We start from the raw sequence: 22,808 nt of genomic DNA, 5'->3' as shown, positions 1-22,808 counted from the left end.
ATGTTTTCTATTGCTATCAAAGGAAAGCAGAGTTTGCCATCCCAAAATATGCCTTTTGGGGTATTGATTATTTTAAGCTGGTTATTTCTTTTTTAATTTAATTAATTTATTTGTGTTTTTATCCTCACCTGAGAATATTTTTCCATTGCTTTTTATTTATTTATTTATTTATTTTTTTTTTAAATGTATTTTATTGAAATTTTACATAAAGAGCTAGAAACATCGATGAGAGAGAAACATCCATCAGCCATCTCCTGCACACCCCCTCCTGGGGATGTGCCCGCCACCAAGGTACATGCCCTTGACCGGAATCGAACCTGGGACCCTCCAGTCCGCAGGCCGACGCTCTATCCACTGAGCCAAACCGGTTTCGGCTCCATTGCTTTTTAGAGAGTTAGAGAGATGGAAAGACAGAAAGAAATATCAATGTGAGAGAAACACATCTATTGGTTGCCTCCTGCACGAGCCCTGACCAGGGCCCGGGCCGGGGAGGACCCTGTAACCGAGGTACATGCCCTTGACCAGAATTGAACCCAGCATCCTTTGGTTCACAGGCTGATGCTCTATCCACCGAGCAAAACTGGCTAGGGCTAAGCTGGTTATTTTCAAGAAACAAAAGACTCGAAGAACCTTTGACCTCCCCGCACCCCCCCACCCCCAACTGCCTAAAAGAATTGATAGGGGACCTCCTCCAGGAAGGGAGAAATAATCAGATAACTAGTTTAATATAAACCAGTGTGTGATAGACAGGGAGGAACCTAGCATGGCCTCTTTGATCAAAGTCCTCTCTGTATCATATTGTTTAAGATGGCCCAGCAAACATATAGTCACCAAACATTTGCTTTTCCATCTCTGCATGACTTGCCTTCCTTGCCCTTGGAGTCCCCCAACCACCACCCCACCTTAGCTCATAAGCCTTAACTGCCCGAGTTGCCCTCAAATTTAATATTCTCTTTTTTGGGGGCAGTATTAAAAATATACATATTTTTATTGATTTCAGAGAGGAAGAGAGAGGGAGAGATAGAAACATTAATGAGGAGAGAGAATCATTGATTGGCTGCCTCCTGCACACCCACAACTGGGGATGGAGCCTGCAACCCAGGCTTGTGTCCTGACCAGGAATTGAACCGTGACTTCCTGGTTCATAGGTCAATGCTCAACCACTGAGCCACACAGGCTGGGCACTTTTTATATTCTTATGAAACCTCTGCATGCACATAAGTAATAAATTTGGTCATTTTCTCCTGTTAATCTATCTTGTGTTAATTTGATTAGTCCAGCCAGAAGAACTTAAAAGGGTAGGAGGAAAATTATTTTTTCTGGTTTTGTTATTTATTTATTTTTTAAATTTTTTAAAAATATATTTTATTGATTTTTTACAGAGAGGAAGGGAGAGGGAGAAAGCTAGAAACATCGATGAGGAGAAACATCGATCAGCACACCCCCTACTGGGAATGTGCCCACAACCAAGGTACATGCCCTTGACCAGAATCGGGACCCTTGAGTCCGCAGGCCGACGCTCTATCCACTGAGCCAAACCGGTTTTGGCTGGTTTTGTTATTTATATTAACTAATATACAGTGCCTTTGTTATTTATATTAACTAATGTACAGTGCCTTTGGTCAGGGCACTCCACATCTTTAATAAGCCTCAGGTCCTTTATTACAAAAAAAAAAATACCATAATTACTGTTCTGGTTGTAAAAAGGAAATGAAGTACTGAATTGTGGAAGGAAACCTTGCATACATGGCAGGTGTTAACTATTACCATCATTTCAACCCATTTCACAAGCACCCTTTCTGCAGGGTCCTCTGGATTCTGGAAGACTTGTTTCATAGCAATCTCTTCTATGCCTCCAGCCTTTTTTTTTTTTTTTTTTTTTTAAATATATTTTATTGCAGAGAGGAAGGGAGAGGGATAGAAAGCTAGAAACATCGATCAGCTGCCTCCTACTGGGGATGTGCCCACAACCAAGGTACATTGACCGGAATCGAACCCGGGACCCCCAGTCCACAGGCCGACGCTCTTCCACTGAGCCAAACCGGTTTTGGCCCTCCAGCCTTTTTTACAAGGTTTTTCCTCCTTTCAAGTTTCTATTTATTTATTTATTTATTTATTTATTTATTTATTATTTGCCTTTGAGGAGGCTTGGGTCTCCCCTCTGGTTCCTATTGAGTGGAGCCTCTGCCCATTTTCCCAGAAATTGACATCAGTAACCCTGGATCCTCACTACTTCTTCTACAACACTGTTCTGTCATTCTTAGTGGGGAGAAACTCCCTTTTGTTTTAAAACTTATTTAATTTTTCCTTACAACCCTCTACCCTACCTTGTTGCTGTCATCTATTAGCTTCATATTGACTTGGTTTCTTGGCCTCAATTGCCTCCTCCAAGTTCCACCATCCTTCCAGGGCCCTTAAAGTCCCTTACACTGGCCTGGTGGGCGCTAGACCCAATGCCAGCAATGCCCATCTCACTTGACTCCGTTTCAGCCGTCAGACCCTAAACCACATCATCTGAAGTGCTTCCCCTTTGATGACTTCAACACCAACACCACTTTGTGGAGACAATTTGCCAGTTCCCTCATTTCTTTCTTTCTTTTATAAAATATATTCTTATTGATTTCAGAGAGGAAAGGAGAGGGAGAGAGAGATAGAAACATCAATGATCAGAGAGAATCATCGATTGGCTGCCTCCTGCACGCCCAACCCTGGGGATCAAGCCCACAATCTGGACATGTGCCCTTGACCGGAATCGAACCCAGAACCCTTCAGTCTGCAGGATGATGCTCTAGCCACTGAACAAAACGAGCTAGGAAAAGTTCCCTCATTTCAATGGGCCCTTGTCATTGGTCCCTTTCTTTTCTTTCTCCCAGTCTATCAGCTTCCTGCTGCTCTCCATTTCTTTCCTCTGTGAACTAGAGCGCTGGTGGATTACTGCAATCACATTCTTTCAGTGTCCTCAATTTCCTCACTCTCGTCTTTCTACTCCACTCAAACTCTGGTTTTGTCATAAACATCCACATTTACATACCTACCTGTAGCTATCCTATAAAATTATCTGTCCCAGCTGGCATGGCTCAGTGGTTGAGCATCGATCTATGAACCAGGAGGTCACAGTTCCATTCCTGGTCAGGACACATGCCTGGGTTGCGGGGTGTGCAGGAGGCAGCCAACATCATTGATGTTTCCTTTTTCAAAAAAAAAATATTTTTATTGATTTCAGAGAGGGAGAGAGAGAAACATCAATGATGAGAGAGAATCATTGATTGGTTGTCTCCTGCATGCCCCCTACTGGGGATGGAGCCTGCAACCCCAGGCATATGCCCTTGACCAGAATGGAACCCGGGACCCTTCAGTCTGCAGGCAGATGCTCTAACTACTGAGCCAAACTGGCTAGGGCTCATCATTGATGTTTCTCTTCCTCTCCCTTCCTCTCTGAAATCAATATATATATATATGAAAGGCTAATATGCTAAATATCCAACTGTCTGACTGGTCGCTATGACGTGCACTGACCACCAGGGGGCAGACACTCAATGCAGGAGCTGCTGTGATGTGCAATGGCCATTTACAGAGAAATGGCACTGCGGACCTGGCGCTGACAAAGCAACACTCAGCTTCCCCCAAGTGGGATATAGGCCCTGCCACCACCCTGGAGTGTCAGTCCACCAAATCGGAGCCAATGCTGCCAAGATCCCATGCTGTAAAACATAGCCCACAGCCCAGTTCAGCCCAGAAACGGTTGCTGTGGGCACTGGGTAATGATGTCACGTAGCAACGCCCAGCTTCCTCTCCCTAGTGACTAGTCTCCTTGGAGTTTCTTCAGCCCAGAAACACAACTTGCTTTATAGCCAGGTGCAAACATTTTACACTTTAATCAAATGTTTGTGAAGCATTTTCCTGTGCCTCATCTCATTTGATCCTCACAGAAGTCCTGGTGTAGGTAGATAGGAAACTCAGTGGAATCCTATTTTCTTTTCATTACCCAGAAAACAGAGATTTGAAAAGGTTAGAAACTTGACCTGACTGAAAAGAAAGAAATGGTGGACCTTGAAAATGACTTCAGGTTTTCTTGCTGTGCAGAATCTAGTCAAACACTGCTGCAGTTAAATATTTTACCCTTTGTTCTCCCTGCGTGATCTACAATAATAACCTGCTTTGTGTTGATATTTACTGCTGTGTTGCTGACAATTACCTGAAAGAGAAGTTGGGGTGCTTCACTGGGCTGGAAAAAGTTTAGCTGCATCAGAAAGCAGGTCTATATGCACCACTATGTTCATAGCAGCACAATTTACAATAGCTAAGATTTGGAAACAGCCTAGGTGCCCATCAGCAGATGACTGGATCAGAAAACTGTGGTACTTCTACACAATGGAATACTATGCTGCCATAAAAAAGAAGGAATTCTCATCATTTGCAGCAACCTGGATGGAATTGGAGAACATTATGCTAAGTGAAATAAGCCAGTCAATGAAAGAAAAATACCACATGATCTCACTCATTTATGGATAGTAAAGAACATTATAAAGTGATGAACAAAAATATAGATACAGAGACAGTAAAGCATCAAACAGACTTTCAAATTACAGGGGGAAAGTTAGGGAAAGGTGGGGGAGTTATGAAATCAAACGAAGGACTTGTATGCATGCATATAAGCATAAACAATGGACGCAAAACTCTGGGGGGTGAGGGCATGTATGGGTGTGGGGTGGGGGGGGTAATGGTAAGATATGTACACATATAATACCTCAATAAAAAAATGTAAAAAAAAAGAAAAAAAAAGAAAGGTCTAATTAAGCAAGTTTATTCTATATATATAAAAGGCTAAGTTGACTTGCACATGCTCAATACATATAAAGCTCTAGCTGGTCCCAATCGCACGTGTGTGTTTCAATCTGTCATTGTCGATTGTGAATTTGGTTGACACTTCTATTATAAAGAAAGGGCGAATAGTGATATTAAAATATTTCTTCTAATTGATTTCCTTTCAATGTGCAAGAATTTGTTCACTGTACCACTAGTAAAAGTATATTTTTTAAAAATAAAATTATATCTGGACATCATTACACAATTATGGTTTCTAAACTCCACCAGGTGTTCAATGGCACTTGCCTATCCTGGCACTCCAGTGACTTACACTGGTTATTCAAAATTTTCACTACTTTCCTAACCCTTCCATTTCACTCCACACCCTTCCATTGTCCATAGTTACATCGTCTCTCCTTCAGTGGTTTGGGTATGTTCTTCCCTTCACCTTAACAACCTGCTGTGTCCTTTCTCAGGACCAACCATCCTCCAAAAACAGTCACGTCACTTATGAAGTCCTGATTGTCTGCCCGCCCCCACCCCCCCATTTTTCTACGCGGGTATTGTTCTAGGAATCTTACTGATTCTAATAGATGTTTAGACCGACCCCCCCACAGACGGAGTCCCTCAAAGGCAGGAACCCCGTTTTATTTTGGTCCTCTCCTCAGCGCTTCTGCAGTTCCTGGGGCGCAGCAGGGGACCCACAAACGTCTGTGACCAGGTGAGGCTCTTTACGGGACGGGAGGCCCCAAGCAAGGGGCCTCGCGGGCCGAGGGGCCCGGGCTCGGTGGGAACGCCGCGTTCACCTGGGTCCCCCCCAAGGGCCTTCGCTAAATGAGCCGAGGAGGGGAGGAGCAGTCCTGGGGCAGAGCGAGGCCTGGGGCCAAGTGCCTCCAGGGCGGAGGGACGGGAGGCTGTCGGTGCCGGAGGACTCACTTTTTAGGCGCTGGTTTTGTTGCATTGCACAAACCTGGTGCACACCCCGAGCTCACCAGCGTGAGTCAGCGGGGCCGGCGGCGGCAGGAGAGGGGAAGGTGGGCGAAGGGAACGGCGCGCACCCCCGAGGCCCGGACCGGAGGTGGGAAGGACCCGGAGGCGACTCCGGGACACTCCTGAGGGCGGCCCCCGACCCAGCCCCACAGGTGAGCGCCGGCCGGCCGCGGGAAGGAGCCCGCCGTCCCCACCAGTCAGCCTCCGGGCGCCGCCACCACCGCACAGGTAACCCCCCCCGCCCGGCCCTCCACCGCACCCCCGGGGCCTCCGGGCCCACGCCACCCCGCGTCCCCGGGGCCTTCCCACCCGGCGCGCGCGCGCGGGAGGCCGGGAGCCTTTGTCCCCTCCCCGATGGCGCTGTCGCCCGGTCCGGCAGGGGCTGGCGGCCGGGCGCATCCCCGCACCCCGCGCACGCAGACCCGAGGGGTGCGGGGCTCGGCCGCTGCGCGGGTGCCCTGCGCCGTCGGAGCCCGCCCCGCGGCGGCCGCGATCTGGGGTGGGTACGGTCGCGTGTCCGGGGTGCGTCTCTCCCCGCCCCGTTTCTCTCGGGCCTCGGGAGCCCCGGGAGCCCCGAGATGGCGTTGGCGGAAGTGAAGCCCCGCGCGGAGGGAAAGGGCCTCTCTGGCCCCTCGCCTAGCGCGCTCGCTCGTTCAACAACCACCTCGCGTTCCCCCCCCCCCCCCCCCCCCATCAGCTCCTCGGGGCGCACCGGGCCGAAGTACGCTGCCGGGACCGAATAGCCTTCTTTCTGCGGCGCTTTTTACAGGTTTGATGGCTAATTTTCCCAGGTCGGAAAATGTCCCCTGGTGAGATGTGCAGATCGGGGGTCTGACACAGTCTACCCCGCGGAACCACTCCCCTGACGCGTAGACCGTTTCCATCACTCCAGAAAGTTCCTTCGCGTCCCTTCCAGACGATCCACACGCCGCCCCCCCCCCCCCCCGCCCCTACTCCCTTGATTTCGAGCATAGCTTAGAAAGGCTAATAGGCTAAATTAGTTTTGCCTGTTTGAGAACTTCATAAAATGGGAGCCTTCAGTAAGGACGCCTGTTTCTAATAATACGTTTGAAATGGTCGTCGTTGACCAAGTATCTCTTGGTGCTTTCGGATGTTTTCAGTTGCTTTGGGCCTGCACTGCCGTGTGGCAGCCACTGGCCCCCCACCCTGGAAATGTGGCAGGTCCCAGTTGAGATGTGCTGTGAGTAGACACACCTAATCTCCGAAGATTTAGTAAAAGAGAGAGAGAAGATTTAGTAAAAGAGAGAGAACGAGGGAGGGAGGGAGGGAGAGAGAGAGAGAGAGAGAGAATATGAATGTAGAATATCTCACTAATAAATTCTTACAGTGATTACGTGATAAAATGAAGGTTCTTTGGGTACATTGGGTTCCATAAAATGATTAAAATGAACTTCATCTGTTTCTTTTTTGATATGGCTACTAGAGAATTCGCAATCACACAGAAGGCTCGTGTAACGTTTTTATTGGACAGCAGACAGGGCAGCCCTACACATTCCATGTTACAGACAGTTGGTTCTGCTCACTGCGTGTGAGAGTGTATGGAAGCTGGTCCTCACGCGGGAGAAAAAACATCTGGATTCAAGGAAGTAGCCCGAAGAGGCTGCCTTTTCCTGCAGTTTTAAAACTTTGCTTCAAACTTCCTTGTTTACTTAAAAGAGGTGAAAAGGACTAGATGTATCTTTGGCATTCAGTGACATTTTCAAAGACTTGGTAAAATATCTAATGTGCTTTAAAAAGGTATCTCGTGCTTTTGAAAATATCGAAAACTAGTAATTGCCTACACCCCAACCACCTAAATATATTAAAATTCAGCATTTTAGTGCGCTTTTGACCAGTCTTTTTTTTTAATTTCTTTATTGATTAAGGTGTCACATATTTGTCCTCATCCCCCCATTAAATATATTTTATTGATTTTTTTTTTTTTTTTTACAGAGAGGAAGAGAGAGGGATAGAGAGTTAGAAACATTGATGAGAGAGAAACATCGATCAGCTTCCTCCTGCACACCCCCTACTGGGGATGTGCCCGCAACCAAGGTACATGCCCTTGACAGGAATCGAACCTGGGACCCTTGAGTCTGCAGGCCGATGCTCTATCCACTGAGCCAAACCGGTTTCGGCTTGACCAGTCTTAATTAAAAAAAATAAACAAACATAGGTGAGATGATACTATGTTCAATTTTATATCCCACTCTGTTCATATAACATAAACATATCTTATATGGACAATTCTTAGACTTTTTGACAACCACATAATGTGACTTCACATGAATACATTCCAGTTTTCTATGGCATTTTTGGGGGGCAGTTTTTGATTTTGCTAACTTTTACAAATCGGAAGTCATTTGAATAGCGTGACAGTACCCTAATAAGATACAATTACAGCACCGCTTATTTGCCCCTTAATTGCACAGGAAATGTGAAGTCCAAGAGGGCAGGGACCTTGACTTTTTGTTCACCCCCATATCCCTGGACCGTGGAACATGTCTAGCATATATAATAGACATTTAGTAGACATTTGTGAGGTGATTGAATCGGGGCGGAGATGGCTCTGGAAAATGATAACAGCTAACTTTCTTTTAGCACCTGTGTACTCGGCCACACACCTCTATAAGGCAGGCACTGTTCTGATCTCTGTGTAAACGTAGGTAGAGAAAATCGAGGCTTAGAAAAGTTGAAGTTGCCTGGGGTCATAGCTGTAAATGACGGAGCCAGCATTTGAATCTAGGCTCTCTGACTCCAGAGGAGGGGCACTTATCAGAGTAGGAGAAATCGCCAGTGGGAGGGGTAAGGGAAGGCTGTGAAGAAATGACCACTATAGTGACTACTTGGCCCAGTAGGCGTGGAAAGAGACGAACATTCAGGTCCATTTTGGAGATGCATTATGGGTTTGGATTGAGAATCTTTGAGGCTAAACTAGCTCGGTGAGTGGATGACCAGGTGGCATTGAAGGAGATCAGCTACACTGTGTATTTTTTTTTTTTTTTAAGATAATGCATTGCTATTTCTGGCAAATTCTTACAACAGAAATAGGAAATCAATAAAGGGGAGATTTTAAATATATATTTTATTGATTTTCCACAGAGAGGAAGGAAGAGGGATAGAGAGGTAGAAACATCGATGAGAGAGAAACATCGACCAGCTGCCTCCTGCACACCCCCTACTGGGGATGTGCCCGCAACCAATGTACATGCCCTTGACCGGAATCGAACCTGGGACCTTTCAGTCCACAGACCAACGCTCTATCCACTGAGCCAAACCAGTTTCGGCTACACTGTGTATTGAAAGGCAGGCCCAAGGACTTAGGACAGCCATTTGGGATGGGATATGTCTATTGTGGATGGCTTCAATTTACTTGTCCTGACCATGGCCAACTAGTTCAAACTGAACTCACAGCTCAGAAGTGAGATAACTTTACACCGTTCAGTTTCACATAGTTTGCTTTGAATGCTAAGCAGAGGAAACTACAAAATCAGGATGGGCTTTTCTTTGAGGAGGACAGAAATGATTTCTATTACCCATTTATCTTACTTGTCCATCCTTCTCAAAGAAAAGCCCATCCTGATTTTGTGCTTAATTTCCAAGTATTTTTTTAAAGTTTTTTTTTAAAAATATTTTTATTGATTTCAGAGAGGAAGGGAAAAAGAGAGAGAGAGATAGAAACATCAGTGATCAGAGAGAATCATTGATTGGCTGCCTCCTGCATGCCCCACACTGGGGATCGAGCCTGCAACCCGGGCATGTACCTGGACTGGGAATCGAACCGTGGCCCCCTGGTTCATAGGTTGACACTCAACCACTGAGCCATGATGGCTGGGTTAAAGTTTTTTAATTGATTTCAGAGAGGAAGGGAGAGGGAGAGAGAGAGAGAGAGAGAAACCTCAATGACGAGAGAGAATCATTGATCCAAGTATTTTTTAAATTGTGAATTATAATAGAAAGTGGGATTTATAGTTATTAGTTTTTGTTAATTTCTCTCTCTTTTGCAGTTGTAATATTATGTTAGTGGTCTTACTCAGTTGCCCATTTAGCTGCCATCCCTGACTGCGAAAATCATGCTGTTAAGGCTTTCCTTTCTTTTTTAAAAAAAATATATTTTATTGATTTTTTACAGAGAGGAAGAGAGAGGGATAGAGAGCTAGAAATATCGATGTGAGAGAAACATCTATCAGCTGCCTCCTGCACACCCCCTACTGGGGATGTGCCCGCAACCAAGGTACATGCCCTTGACCGGAATCGAACCAGGGACCCTTGAGTCCGCAGGCCGACGCTCTATCCACTGAGCCAAACCGGTTTTGGCTGTTAAGGCTTTCCTTTCATGTGCATGCTGAAATGGCAAGAATGAAGGCATAGGCTGAAGGGGAAAACAGTGGCTCTCAAAGTAGAGAAAGCCAAGTAGCTATTGGGCTCCCCGCCTGCCAGTCAAAAAGAGTTTGAATCAGACAGCCACAGAAAAGTCAAATAAAATTTCCTTATGACATAATACATTTTTTTTTTTCCTGCTGGGATATTCCTGCATGGTAAAACGGCTAGGTAATGACAAAAATTCAGTTAAGGAGGATACATTTATTCCTATTAATAGTGATGTTAATAGCTCACCTTCTTAAGTTCTTACTATCAGTTAATGTAGGGATTGATTTTGACCCTCCATACCAGGTACCAGCAAGCATTTTCTGTTAAAGGCCAGATAGTAAATATTTCAGGCCACGGGTCTCTGTTGTCACAGCTACTCAGCTCTGCCATTGTAAGAAAGTAAGTGAACGTAGACAATATATAAATGAATGGGTGTGTCTGTGTGCTAATAAAACTTGATTTATGGACACAAGTTTGAATATCATATACTTTTTTAAAAATATATATTTTATTGATTTTTTACAGAGAGGAAGGAAGAGGGATAGAGAGCTAGAAACATCGATGAGAGAGAAGCATCGATCAGCTGCCTCCTGCACACCCCCTACTGGGGATGTGCCCACAACCAAGGTACATGCCCTTGACCGGAATCGAACCTGGGACCTTTCAGTCCGCAGGCCGATGCTCTATCCACTGAGCCAAACCGGTTTCGGCTGAATATCATATACTTTTAATGTCATGAAATATTATTTTGATCTTTTCTAAATCATTTAAAATGTAAAAAACATTCTTAGCTTGGGGACCATGCAAAAACAGACAGTGGGCCACATGTGACCAGTGGGCCCTGGTTTGCTGACCTCTGATCTATATCTTTGCTCAGTTAATCCTCAGAACCACCTAGGAAATCTTTTTTTATGTTGGCACACTTAAATATTGATTTTTTAAAAATAGACTACTGTTTAGAGCAATATTAGGTTTGCAGCAAAACTGAGCAGAAAGTACTGAGTTCCTATGTACCTCCTGCCCCATGAGCACAGCCTTCTCTATGATCAACATCCCAAACCAGAGTAATACATTTATTACAATCAATGAACCTATGTTGGCACAATCTTATCATCCAAAGTCATGGTTACATTAGAATTTGCTCTTGATGTTGTACACTCTATATAGACTTGGACAAATGTGTAATGACATGTATCCACCATTGTAGTATCACACAGAGTAGTTTCACTGCCCTAAAAATCCTCTGTGCTCCACCTATTCATCCCTCCCTCCCCCAACCACTGTCAACCACTGATATCTTTATTTATTAATTTAATTTAATTTATTTAAAAATATATATTTTATTGATTTTTTACAGAGAGGAAGAGAGAGGGATAGAGAGTTAGAAACATCGATGAGAGAGAAACATCGATCAGCTGCCTCCTGCACACCCCCTACTGGGGATGTGCCCACAACCAAGGTACATGCCCTTGACCGGAATTGAACCTGGGACCCTTGAGTCCGCAGGCCGACGCTCTATCCACTGAGCCAAACCGGTTTCGGCTAATTTAATTTAAAAAAAATATATTTTATTGATTTTTTTATAGAGAGGAAGAGAGAAAGATAGTTAGAAACATCGATGAGAGAGAAACATCAATCAGCTGCCTCCTGCACACCTCCCACTGGGGATGTGCCCGCAACCAAGGTACATGCCCTTGACTGGAATCGAACCTGGGACCTTTCAGTCTGCAGGCCGACGCTCTATCCACACTGAGCCAAACCGGTTAGGGCTATTTATTTATTTTATTGAATTCAGAGAAGAAGGGAGAGGGAGATAGAAACATCAATGATGAGAGAGAATCATTGAATGGCTGCCTCTTGCACGCCCCCCCGCCCCACTGGGGACCGAGCCCACAACCCAGGCGTGTGCCCTCTACTGGGATTGAACCTGGGACCCTTCAGTCCACAGGCTGACACTCTATCCACTGAGCCAAACCAGCTAGGGCATAACCACTGATCTCTTTACTGTCTCCATAGTTTTGCCTTTTCCAGAGCATCATATATTTGGAATCCTACAGTATGTAGCCTTTTCAGATTGGCTTCTTTCACTTAGTAATATGCATTAAGTTTCCTCCATTTCTTTTCATGGCTTGACAGCTCATTTCTTTTTAGTGCTGGATAATATTTTAAGGAACTGGTATTTTTATTCCATTTCACAGATGAAGAAACAGGCACAGAATGGATTAGCTTGGCCAGGTACAGCTTGTACAGCTCTGTCTGACAACAGTGCCTGATCTCATAAATTTGACCATGCCTCCGAATCCCAGAGAAATCTATTTTCTCATGATGAAGTTTGTTATATGACAGAGTTGGGGTAAATGGAAGATCAGGGCAATGGAGCCAGCTCCCCCTCTGCTTATAGAAAATAGCCACAGCTTCCTGCATATCGACAAAAATAAAAAATCTAGAGGATATGACTTTGTTTCAAAAGTTTCAGTCCTGCCGAAACCGGTTTGGCTCAGTGGATAGAGCATCGGCCTGCGGACTCAAGGGTCCCAGGTTCGATTCCGGTCAAGGGCATGTACCTTGGTTGCGGGCACATCCCCAGTGGGAGGTGTGCAGGAGGCAGCTGATCGATGTTTCTCTCTCATCGATGTTTCTAACTCTCTATCCCTCTCTCTTCCTCTCTGTAAAAAATCAATAAAATATATAAAAATTAAAAAAAAATATTTTTTTAAAAAAAGTTTCAGTCCTGGCTGGGTAGTTCAGTTGGTTTAGAGCATCATCCGGATATGCCAAGGTTGTAGGTTCGATCCCTGGTCAGAGCACATACAAGAATCAACCAGTTGATGCATAAATAAGTGGAACAAAAACTCTTGCTCTCTCTCAAATCAATCAATAAAGAAATATCTGAGGGTTTAAATTTTTTTTGAAAGTTTCAACTATTTAGATAGGAAAATGCTGTGTGCTTTTGAAATTCTGGTTTAACACACTCTCTGCTTTACTGGTTTGAGAAAATGTTTCTCTTCCCTGACCCTTAATTTCATTGCCTTTCAGATTCTATCTGGGTGCTGACACCCAGCCATTCCTCTGCCAATGAAGTACATCCTAGTCACCGGTGGGGTGATCTCAAGCATTGGGAAAGGGATCATCGCGAGCAGCATTGGGACGATTCTAAAGTCATGGGGACTCCGAGTTACCGCCATCAAAATCGACCCCTATATCAACATTGATGCAGGCACTTTTTCACCTTATGAGCACGGTATGAAAGAGAACCACTTCCTCCCTCATAAAGCGCTGAGTTAAATTGCAGTTCTTTCTTATACGTTGGTTAATTTCTTTAGGATAGAGTTCCAGAAGTAGAGTTGCTGGATCATATGTTATGAATAGGTGAATGTTCTCATGGTCATTGATGCATTGTTCAGATGGCTGATGGCATTCCAAATCAGTCCACCCTTTTGGAAAACTGTGTGAGGACACCATTTATTTTCATTGTAGCTTTTGCAGTATGGATTATGTTTTGTTTAATCATAAAGGTAATAGATTTCTCTTAACATCTTATCGGTAAGAGAAAATTTCAAACAATATAGTATATATTGAGAGTTATATTGACAATATAGAATGACATAAAGGAAATTTCCCACTTCTTGGAGTGACTATTATTAATGTGGACATTTCAATGTATATAGTAATTATTTTTTTTAAAAAAAGCATTAGCCCTGCCCTGATCGGTTTGGCTCAGTGGATAGAGCGTCGGCCTGCGGACTCAGGGGTCCCAGGTTCGATTCCGGTCAAGGGCATGTACCTTGGTTTCGGGCACATACTCAGTAGGGAGTGTGCAGGAGGCAGCTGATCGATGTTTCTTTCTCATCGATGTTCCTAACTCTTTATCCCTCTCCCCTCCTCTCTGTAAAAAATCAATAAAATAAAAAGCATTAGCCCTTAAATACTTTCTTTTAAGAAATTTTACATACATGCAGGAAAACGCATAAATCATAAATGTACCACTTGATGAAATGATTATACCGTGTAATCAGCCCCTAGATCAATAAACAGAATCTCCGTTTGCCTCCAAACCACCAGGGTAACTATTATCTTGTCTTTTAACACCATAGATTAGAGTTGCTTGTTGTTTGTTTGTTGTTGTTTTTTATTTCAGAGAGAGGAAGGGAGAGGGAAAGAGAGATAGAAACAGCAATGATGAGAATCATTGATTGGCTGCCTCCTGCATGCCACCTAATGGGGATTGAGCCTGAAACTTGGGCATGTGTCCTGACCGGAAATCGAACCATGACCTCCTGGTTCATGGGTCCACGCTCAACCACTGAATCACACTGGTCGGGCTAGTTTTGCTTGTTTTTGAACTTCAAATGAATTGAATATCACAGTCACATTATTTTAAATCTAATTTTCTTTTTTCTTTTTAAATATATATATTTTTATTGATTTCAGAGAGGAAGGGAGAGGAGGAGAGAGAGATAGAAACATCAGTGATGAAAGAGAATCATTGACCGGCTGCTTCCTGCATGCTCCACATTGGGGATCAAGCTCACAACCCGGCATGTGCCCTGACTGGGAATCAAACTGTGATCTCCTGGTTCGTAGGTCAATGCTCAACCACTGAGCCATGCCAGCTGGGCTTTAATCTAATTTTAAAACTTAGTATACTGTGGACATTTTAATATATTCTATACTCTTAAAAGTTGCACAGAATCTGAACAATAATAGGAAATAATTTCTAATGTATTGATATTAAAAACAATACTGTGATGGAAATCTTTGAAATTTAGTTTGTTTGTTTGTTTATCTATCTATCTATCTATCTATTATCTATCTATCTATCTATCTATCATCTATCCATCCTCACCTGAGGATATTTTTTCCCCCATTGATTTTTAGAGAAAGAGAGATGAATGAAGGGAGGGAAAGAGAGAGAGAAACATGGATCAACTGCTTCCTGCATGCCCCCTACTGGGGATCAAGCCTGTAATTGGGCATGTGCCCTGACTGGGAATCAAATCAGCAACCTTTTGGTGCAAGGGGCAATGCTCAACCTAGTGAGCCACACAGGCCAGGCCTGAAATTTAGTTTTTTAAACAGAATGCCTGGGTTCAAAATTTCTTATTTGATGGGTAGATGTATTTTTCAGGCTCTTAACACATAATGCTTATCCCTTGTCTACAACTCTGAAATCCAAAAAGTTCTGAAAATTTAAAATTCTTCATAAGTTTGTGGCTATTTCTAGTCTTTATTCCACTTGGAATGTGTTTGATTATGGTGTTTGCTGTTGAGGTGTTTTATTTTTATAATATACTAGAGGCCCGGTGCATGAAAATTTATGCATTGGAGCGGGGGGTCCCTCAGCCTGGCCTGCCCCCTCTCACAGTCTGGGAGCCCTCAGGGACGGGAGGCGACCAGGCGATCAGGGGAAAGTGACACCCCATCACACCTCTGCTGCTGCCACTGCCAGCAGTGCAAGCCTCGGCCGGCCCTGGTTACCTGAGCCTCTGGTGGCCCTGGGGGGCTGAGAAGCCGACATCCGAGGCTTGCCTGCACCTTGGGCTGGCCCTGGGTGGCTAGGGGACTGAGAGGACTGGGGGACTCTGGAGGCAGGCACGCGGAGCAGCCAGGCCCGCCTGGGAGTGGGCCTGGCCTTGCTGTGCACCTGCCACCCTGGTGGGGCTGAGGGAACTGGGCACTGCCATCTTGTGGCTGTGGGTGCCGCCATCCTTGAGGGCTTGGCAGTCAATTAGCATATTCCCTCCTTATTGGCTGTGGGCGCCACCATCTTTGAGGGTGGGGCAGTCAATTAGCATGTTCCCTCCTTATTGGCTGTGGGTGCTGCCATCTTTGAGGGTGGGGCAATCAATTAGCATATTCCCTCCTTATTGGCTGTGGGTGCCGCCATCTTTGCGACAGTGTGAGGGTCAATTAGCATATTCCCCCTTTATTAGATAGGATGGAAAATGTTTTGTTTTTTTTTAAATGTATTTTATTGCTTTTTTACAGAGAGGAAGGGAGAGGGATAGAGAGAAACATCGATGAGAGAGAAACATCGATCAGCTGCCTCCTGCACACCTCCCACTGGGGATGTGCCTGCAACCAAGGTACATGCCCTTGACTGGAATCGAACCTGGGACCTTTAAGTCCGCAGGCTGATGCTCTATCCACTAAGCCAAACCGGTTAGGGCGGAAAATGTTTTATATTATCTTTCTATAATCAGAAAAAAATCCAAATTACAATTTTTCATCTTTTCTCAGAATTTTCTGATAAGGCTTATGGATCTGCACCAATTTACATCCTCATCAACAGTGTGTAAGAGGAAGGCCTAATTCCTTATACCTTTACTGAATATTATTTTTTTTTAAACTTTACTAGCTGGAGAGCAAACAAAAAAACATCATTTTAATTTATATATTTTAAAAATTTATATATTTAAAAAATTTTTCATTTTGTTTGTGGAATGACATTCAAGACTCTGATAGATGGTATTTTTGTTTGAAACTATCACCCAACTTCATTCTATGGCTTCAATTTCCCTGCCCTGTTGACTTTGCACTTTGGCCATGTAGGGTGGTGAACTCTTCCTGGTTTGTTGGGAACTTTTCCTGGTTTTGAAAGTGAAAGTTCCTCATCCTAGGAACCCTTTTAATTCTGAGTAAACCAGAGAGGTTGGGCACCTTCTTTGACTATGTGGTTTGTTTTGTCCTAAGGGTTATTAGTGAATATTACATATGCCCTGAAGCGGAAATTTTCAATGCGGTGGCATGATTTGGTTCAGCCTCTCTTATGCTTCTGCCCTGTGTCATGTGAACTGCCTGCCCCATATAGGGATTTTTTCCTTCAGCCTGGGGTCCTGGAATGCACAGAGCAGACACACAACTGACCCACAGCCCCACATAACATGAGGGAGAACTCAATAAACGTTTTGTAAGTCACTGAGATTTTAGGGTTGTTTGGTGTGCAGCAAAATTGACTAATGCCATGTGTTGTGCCAATTTTCCTTTCAAATTTATTTTATTATTTATTTTTTAAAAATAGATTTTTATTGATTTCAGAAAAGAAGGGAGAGTGAGAGTGAGATAGAAACATCAATGATGAGAGAGAAGAATTGATCCGCTGCCTCCTGCACACCTCCCACTGGGGATGGAGCCCAAAACCCAGGGATGTGCCCTTGACCTGAGTCGAACCCAGATCCTTCAGTCCATAGGCTGACACTCTATCCACTGAACCAAACTGGCTAGTGTTTCCTTTCAATTTTAAAATGATCCTATCTAATAAAGAGGGAATATTCAAATTGACCTTCACACCATAACAAAGATGGCTGCACCCACAGCGGAGGCAGGGATTGCATAACACAAGATGGCTGCACCCATAGCAGAGGCGGGGATCCTGTAACACAAGATGGCTGCTCCCACAGTGGAGGCTGAGTTCTTGTAACGAGCCTTAACAAGCAATCAGCAGGGCTGTGTGGCACTGGGCTGGGGCAGGGGACCTGAGGCTGTGCCCCTCGCCTGGTGGTGCTTTACAGGGGACCTCAGACTGTGCCCCCCACCTGGCACCAGGCCGGGGAACCTCAGGCCGTGCCCCCTGCCCAGCAGGGCTTGAAGGGGGACCTCAGGCCATGCCCCCCGCCCAGCAGGGCTTGATGGGGGACCTCAGGTCGTGTCCCCCACCTGGTGGAGTTTGATGGGGGACCTCAGATTGTGCCCCCCACCCAGCAGGGCTTGACAGGGGGCCTCAGGCCATGCCCCCCACCCAGCAGGGCTTGACGGGGACCTCAAGGTGAGCCCTCTGCCCCGGCCCAGGCCGGGGGACCTGAGGCTGGGCCCCCCGCCCCCCACCTGGCAGGGCTTGACAGGGGACCTCAGGCCACGCCCCCAGCCCCGGAACTGGGCTAGGCGACTTGAGGCTGTGTCCCCCCACCCAGCAGGGCTTGATGGGGGTGGGGCCAACCGGGTCTGGATCTAGCCAAATGAGGGTGGGGCCAGCTGGGTCTGGGTCTTGGGTGATTTCGAGGCACATGTGCGTGGGCGGGGACTTGACTCTGGTTCCCGTGGCATGCCCCAGACTCTGACAGGAGGAAGATTTTCATATACATTTTATTAGTTTTCTTTCATCTCTAACACTTAAAGATGAAAGCAATATTAAAATATTTCCTCTAATTAATTCCTTTTATTTTATTTTAAAAAAATTTTTAAAAATATATTTTATTGATTTTTTCAGAGAGGAAGGGAGAGGGATAGAGAGTTAGAAACGTCCATGAGAGAGAAACATCAGCTGCCTCCTGCACATCCCCCACTGGGGACGTGCCCGCAACCAAGGTACATGCCCTTGACTGGAATCGAACCTGGGACCTTTCAGTCCGCAGACCGACGCTCTATCCACTGAGCCAAACCAGTTTCGGCTAATTAATTCCTTTTAAATGTGAATGAATTTCATGCACCGGATCAGTAGTTTTAAATAATACTTGATATAAAGTATATTAATCTATCGTTATCATCATATATATATATTTTTTTACTGTTTGGAATTTGTCTTAATATTACCTCTGTTAGTTGCTGATCAATTTCAATTTACCATTTATATGATTGAATGTATCAACTTTCTTTATGGTTTCTGCCTTTGATGTCATCTTTAGATTTCTCCTCCCCAGGAATGGTTAAATATTAATCTATTTTCTTCTGGCACTTTTATAGTTTCACTTGCTTTTATTTTAATACCAGAGGCTCGGTGCATGAAATTCATGCACAGAGGGGGGCACTCAGCCCAGCCTGCACCCTCTCCAATCCAGGACCCCTTGGGGGACATCCCTCTTGCAATCCGGGACTACTGGCTTATAACTGCTCGCCTGCCTGATTGCCCCTAACCACCTCTGCCTGCTGGCCTAATGCCCCTAACTGCTCCCCTGCTGGCCTGATAACCTCTAACTGCCTCTACCTGCTGACCTGATTGCCCCCTAACTACCCTCCCCTGCTGGCCTGATCGCCCCCTAACTGCTCCCCTGCCGGCCTGATTGCCCCCTAACTGCCCTCCCCTGCCGACCTGATCGCCCCCTAACTGCTCCCCCCTGTCAGCCTGATTGCCCCTAACCACCTCTGCCTTGGCGCCTGCCACCATGGCTTTGTCCAGAAGGATGTCCAGAAGGTGTCCGGAAGATGTCCGGTCTAATTAGCATATTACCCTTTTATTAGTATAGATTGTTAACACATGTGGAATTTAATTTGGTGTGAGGTGAGTATGCAACATAATTTTTTTTCTGATTAGCTAACTATTCCTCATGACATTTATCAAAGATTTCATCCATTCTCCACTGACTGAAATACCACCTTTTGTTATGTACTAAATATCCATATACACTGAGTGGCCAGATTATTATGATCTCTGAATGCATAATAATCTGGCCACTCAGTGTATATCCTATATAATAAAAGGCTAATATGCAAATTGTCCCCTCGACCAGGAGTTCGACCAGCAGGCAGGCCGGCCAACCGCCCATGTCCCCTCCCCCTGGCCAGGCTGGCCGGACCCCACCCCTGCACAAATTCATGCACCGGGCCTCTAATACACACACACACACACACACACACACACACACACACACACACACACACTGAGTGGCCATATTATTATGCGTTCAGAGGTCATAATAATCTGGCTACTCAGTGTATACTTAGTTCTGTCTTTGTACTCTGTTCTGTTCCAGATTTCTTTATTTATTTCTGTCTATCATTTTAATAAATGCAGCTTTTTATTATCAAGTAGATCAGGACTTTCCTCATTATTCCTTTTAAAATTTCAAAATGTTCAGTGTCTTTAAGATTAAGTAGGAATTATTTTGTCAAACTTTATAAGAAATCAAATTGGAGTTTTTGACAGAAACTGCTTTAAATTTATGAATTAATTTGGGGAAGAAATAAACACTGAAAATATTGATTGACCCATTTAAGAACTTTATAAGTGGCTTTCATTTTATTCGTACCTTCTTTCATGTCTCTAAAATAAGGTTTTTAAGTTTTCTTCATGTATGTCCTATATATTTCTTTGAAGTTTATTCCTGAGTACTTTATCTACTTTGGTTTGTGATATCTTTGTTCTGTTTTTTGTCACATATTAAATTCCTTCATGCAGTAGACACCTTTTTGGATATTTTGGTTTTGTATATTTGTTGATGTCATCATATTCTATATTTATATGTATTGAATATCTATATGTACTTCAATCTTCCTTTCCTCACCAATATTATAAGGGCTTTTATCTTTACTTATTTTTTGTTTTGGTAATCACACCTGCTTTTCTTCCAAATTAACTTCAGTGTCACCATCAAGTTAAAAGAAAACTGTTGGAATTTTAACCATAATGCATTAAGTCTAAAAAACTTTTTGAAGGCTTGCCATCTATAGTTTTTCTTTCTCTTCTAAGAACATAATGCGTACATACTTTGAAAATTTAGGAATTTATAATTTGAATATCTTTGCCATATACGGGGAGTACTGGCAAACTAGATTTGGCCTGACTTACCTAAAGGGATTTCAGAGATCTCGTATTTGTCAGAAGTGAAGATGATCAAAGTAAAAAGACTTTCCCATAGATTGGTACTTCCTGAATAACATGAGAAAGTGGAATTTGAACTAGAAATGGAATTTGGGAAATAGGAAAATATTGCAATTTCCTCAGTTTGTTCTTTTGTCCTTAAAGTTAGCAATCTTCCTGACCACTGTTAGGTACCTGATAAGGGAGACATAAATGAGGATATAAAAGGTTTCTGATAAGGTTTGTAAGCTAGCCAACCTTTTTTCTGTGAACTTTCTGCCATAGGCATAAATGATAGAATTTTCTTTTTTTTTTTTTTTTAAATATATTTTATTGATTTTTACAGGGAGGAAGGGAGAGGGATAGAGAGCTAGAAATGTCGATGAGAGAGAAACATCGACCAGCTGCCTCCTGCACACCCCCCATTGGGGATGTGCCCGCAACCAAGGTATGTGCCCTTGACCGGAATCGAACCCGGGACCTTCCAGTCCGCAGGCCGACGCTCTATCCACTGAGCCAAACCGGTTTCGGCTAGAATTTTCTTAATTAGGGGAAGTTCAGTTCTTACAAGGTGGCTTTAGAACACTGGAGTCCCAATCAATGTCCCCACGTGACACTGGAGATCCAGAGACATGCCAAATAATTAAAGCAGGTATTTCATGTGATTAAGTCTGCATCTATATCCTTTTTCTTGATGCTGCTCTATAGGTTGCTTATTCCACAAGATGGCGTTTCTGCCTTTCTTTCACCAAGTTGCTCCGTGGGCTCGCTGGGGCCCTGCTTTTCATATATTATCTCTTTAACTGTGACTTTCACCAAGATGGGAATCAATTAAACCTTTCTTATGCCAATTCCAGAGTACAGGATATGGATGCTTTGAAGTAAATTGCTATTAGTTTTTAAAATTGCTGTTTTAAAGCCCCCTTTTCAAATGATATATGATGGTTTTGGAAAGCTAAATCTTGAAGACAGAATTTTAGTAAGTATGAAAAAAACCATAAGATACTGGAATTTTTCTGATGCATTTTAAAGGATATAATTTAATTGTTAAGTTTTCCCATCAAAATAATGAAATGGCCGAAACCGGTTTGGCTCAGTGGATAGAGCGTTGGCCTGCGGACTGAAAGGTCCCAGGTTCGATTCCGGTCAAGGGCATGTACCTTGTTTACGGGAACATCCCCAGTGGGGAGTGTGCAGGAGGCAGCTGATCGATGTTTCTCTCTCATTGATGTTTCTAACTCTCTATCCTTCTCCCTTCCTCCCTGTAAAAAATCAATAAAATATATTTTAAAAAAATAATGAAATGATGCCCTAGATGGGTAGTGCAGTTGGTTGGAGCATCCTCCCGTACACACACACAAAAAATTGCTGGTTAGATTCCCAGTCTGGGCACACAGGTTTCAGGTTCCATCCCCTGGAGGCAAAAAATCGATGTTTCTCTCACATCTCTCTCTCTCTCCCTTCCTCTCTTCCTCTCTCTCTAATAATCAATAAACATCCTCAAGTGAGAATACAGAAAATGAAATGGTGATAGAATATAGTTTATAAATAAGTCTCTTAGCAGTTTTTTAATAAAATGTGCTCATCTTTGAAAAATAATCTACTGGAAGCAAATTTGAAAATTTTACCTTGCCTTTTTATTCTAGGAGAAGTGTTTGTCTTAAACGATGGTGGAGAAGTTGATTTAGACCTTGGAAATTATGAAAGGTTCTTGGATATCAATCTTTATAAAGACAACAACATCACCACTGGGAAGATATATCAGCATGTGATTAATAAAGAGAGGCGTGGTGACTACCTGGGGAAAACAGTACAAGGTATTGCATTCCACAGACGTTAGGGAGCCCTGAGCACCCACACCAGGTCCCTGCACTCTACAAGTTCTAATGCCTCTCAAATCCTGTATTCTTTTCTTTTTAATTTTCCTTAAAGATGTCAAGTTCATCCTCCGAGTTCCTGATTTATTTTCATCAGTCTTTTCTCTTTTTTACTGATGCCATTGTTTCCCTTAGTCAATCTCTTCCCCCCTGCCCCCCCCCCGTCTCTCTCATTCATTCATTTATAAAATCTATGGCGAACAATTTATTCATCTTTTTTTTACATGATTAGGGTGTATTTTTTTGGTTTG

At 43.9% G+C, this 22,808-nt stretch overlaps 1 protein-coding gene across 1 annotated transcript in view; it reads left to right on the top strand.

The window, feature by feature from the left end:
* Positions 1 to 5,793: 5,793 nt before the first annotated feature.
* The window catches only part of CTPS2 (CTP synthase 2), a 133,244-nt gene continuing 116,229 nt past the window's right edge, over positions 5,794 to 22,808 (top strand). Inside the window, exons 1-3 of the mRNA XM_054720544.1 lie at positions 5,794 to 6,024; positions 13,204 to 13,408; positions 22,327 to 22,497. Coding sequence (XP_054576519.1) covers positions 13,243 to 13,408; positions 22,327 to 22,497 — 337 coding nt within the window. The 5' untranslated portion in view covers positions 5,794 to 6,024; positions 13,204 to 13,242. The remainder of the gene's footprint in view (positions 6,025 to 13,203; positions 13,409 to 22,326; positions 22,498 to 22,808) is intronic.

This window comes from Eptesicus fuscus, chromosome 1 (assembly GCF_027574615.1).
Source record: "Eptesicus fuscus isolate TK198812 chromosome 1, DD_ASM_mEF_20220401, whole genome shotgun sequence".
NCBI classification, from domain to species: domain Eukaryota; kingdom Metazoa; phylum Chordata; class Mammalia; order Chiroptera; family Vespertilionidae; genus Eptesicus; species Eptesicus fuscus.
Note: the sequence above shows the minus strand (reverse complement) of the source record. Positions and strands in the feature narration are given on the sequence as shown.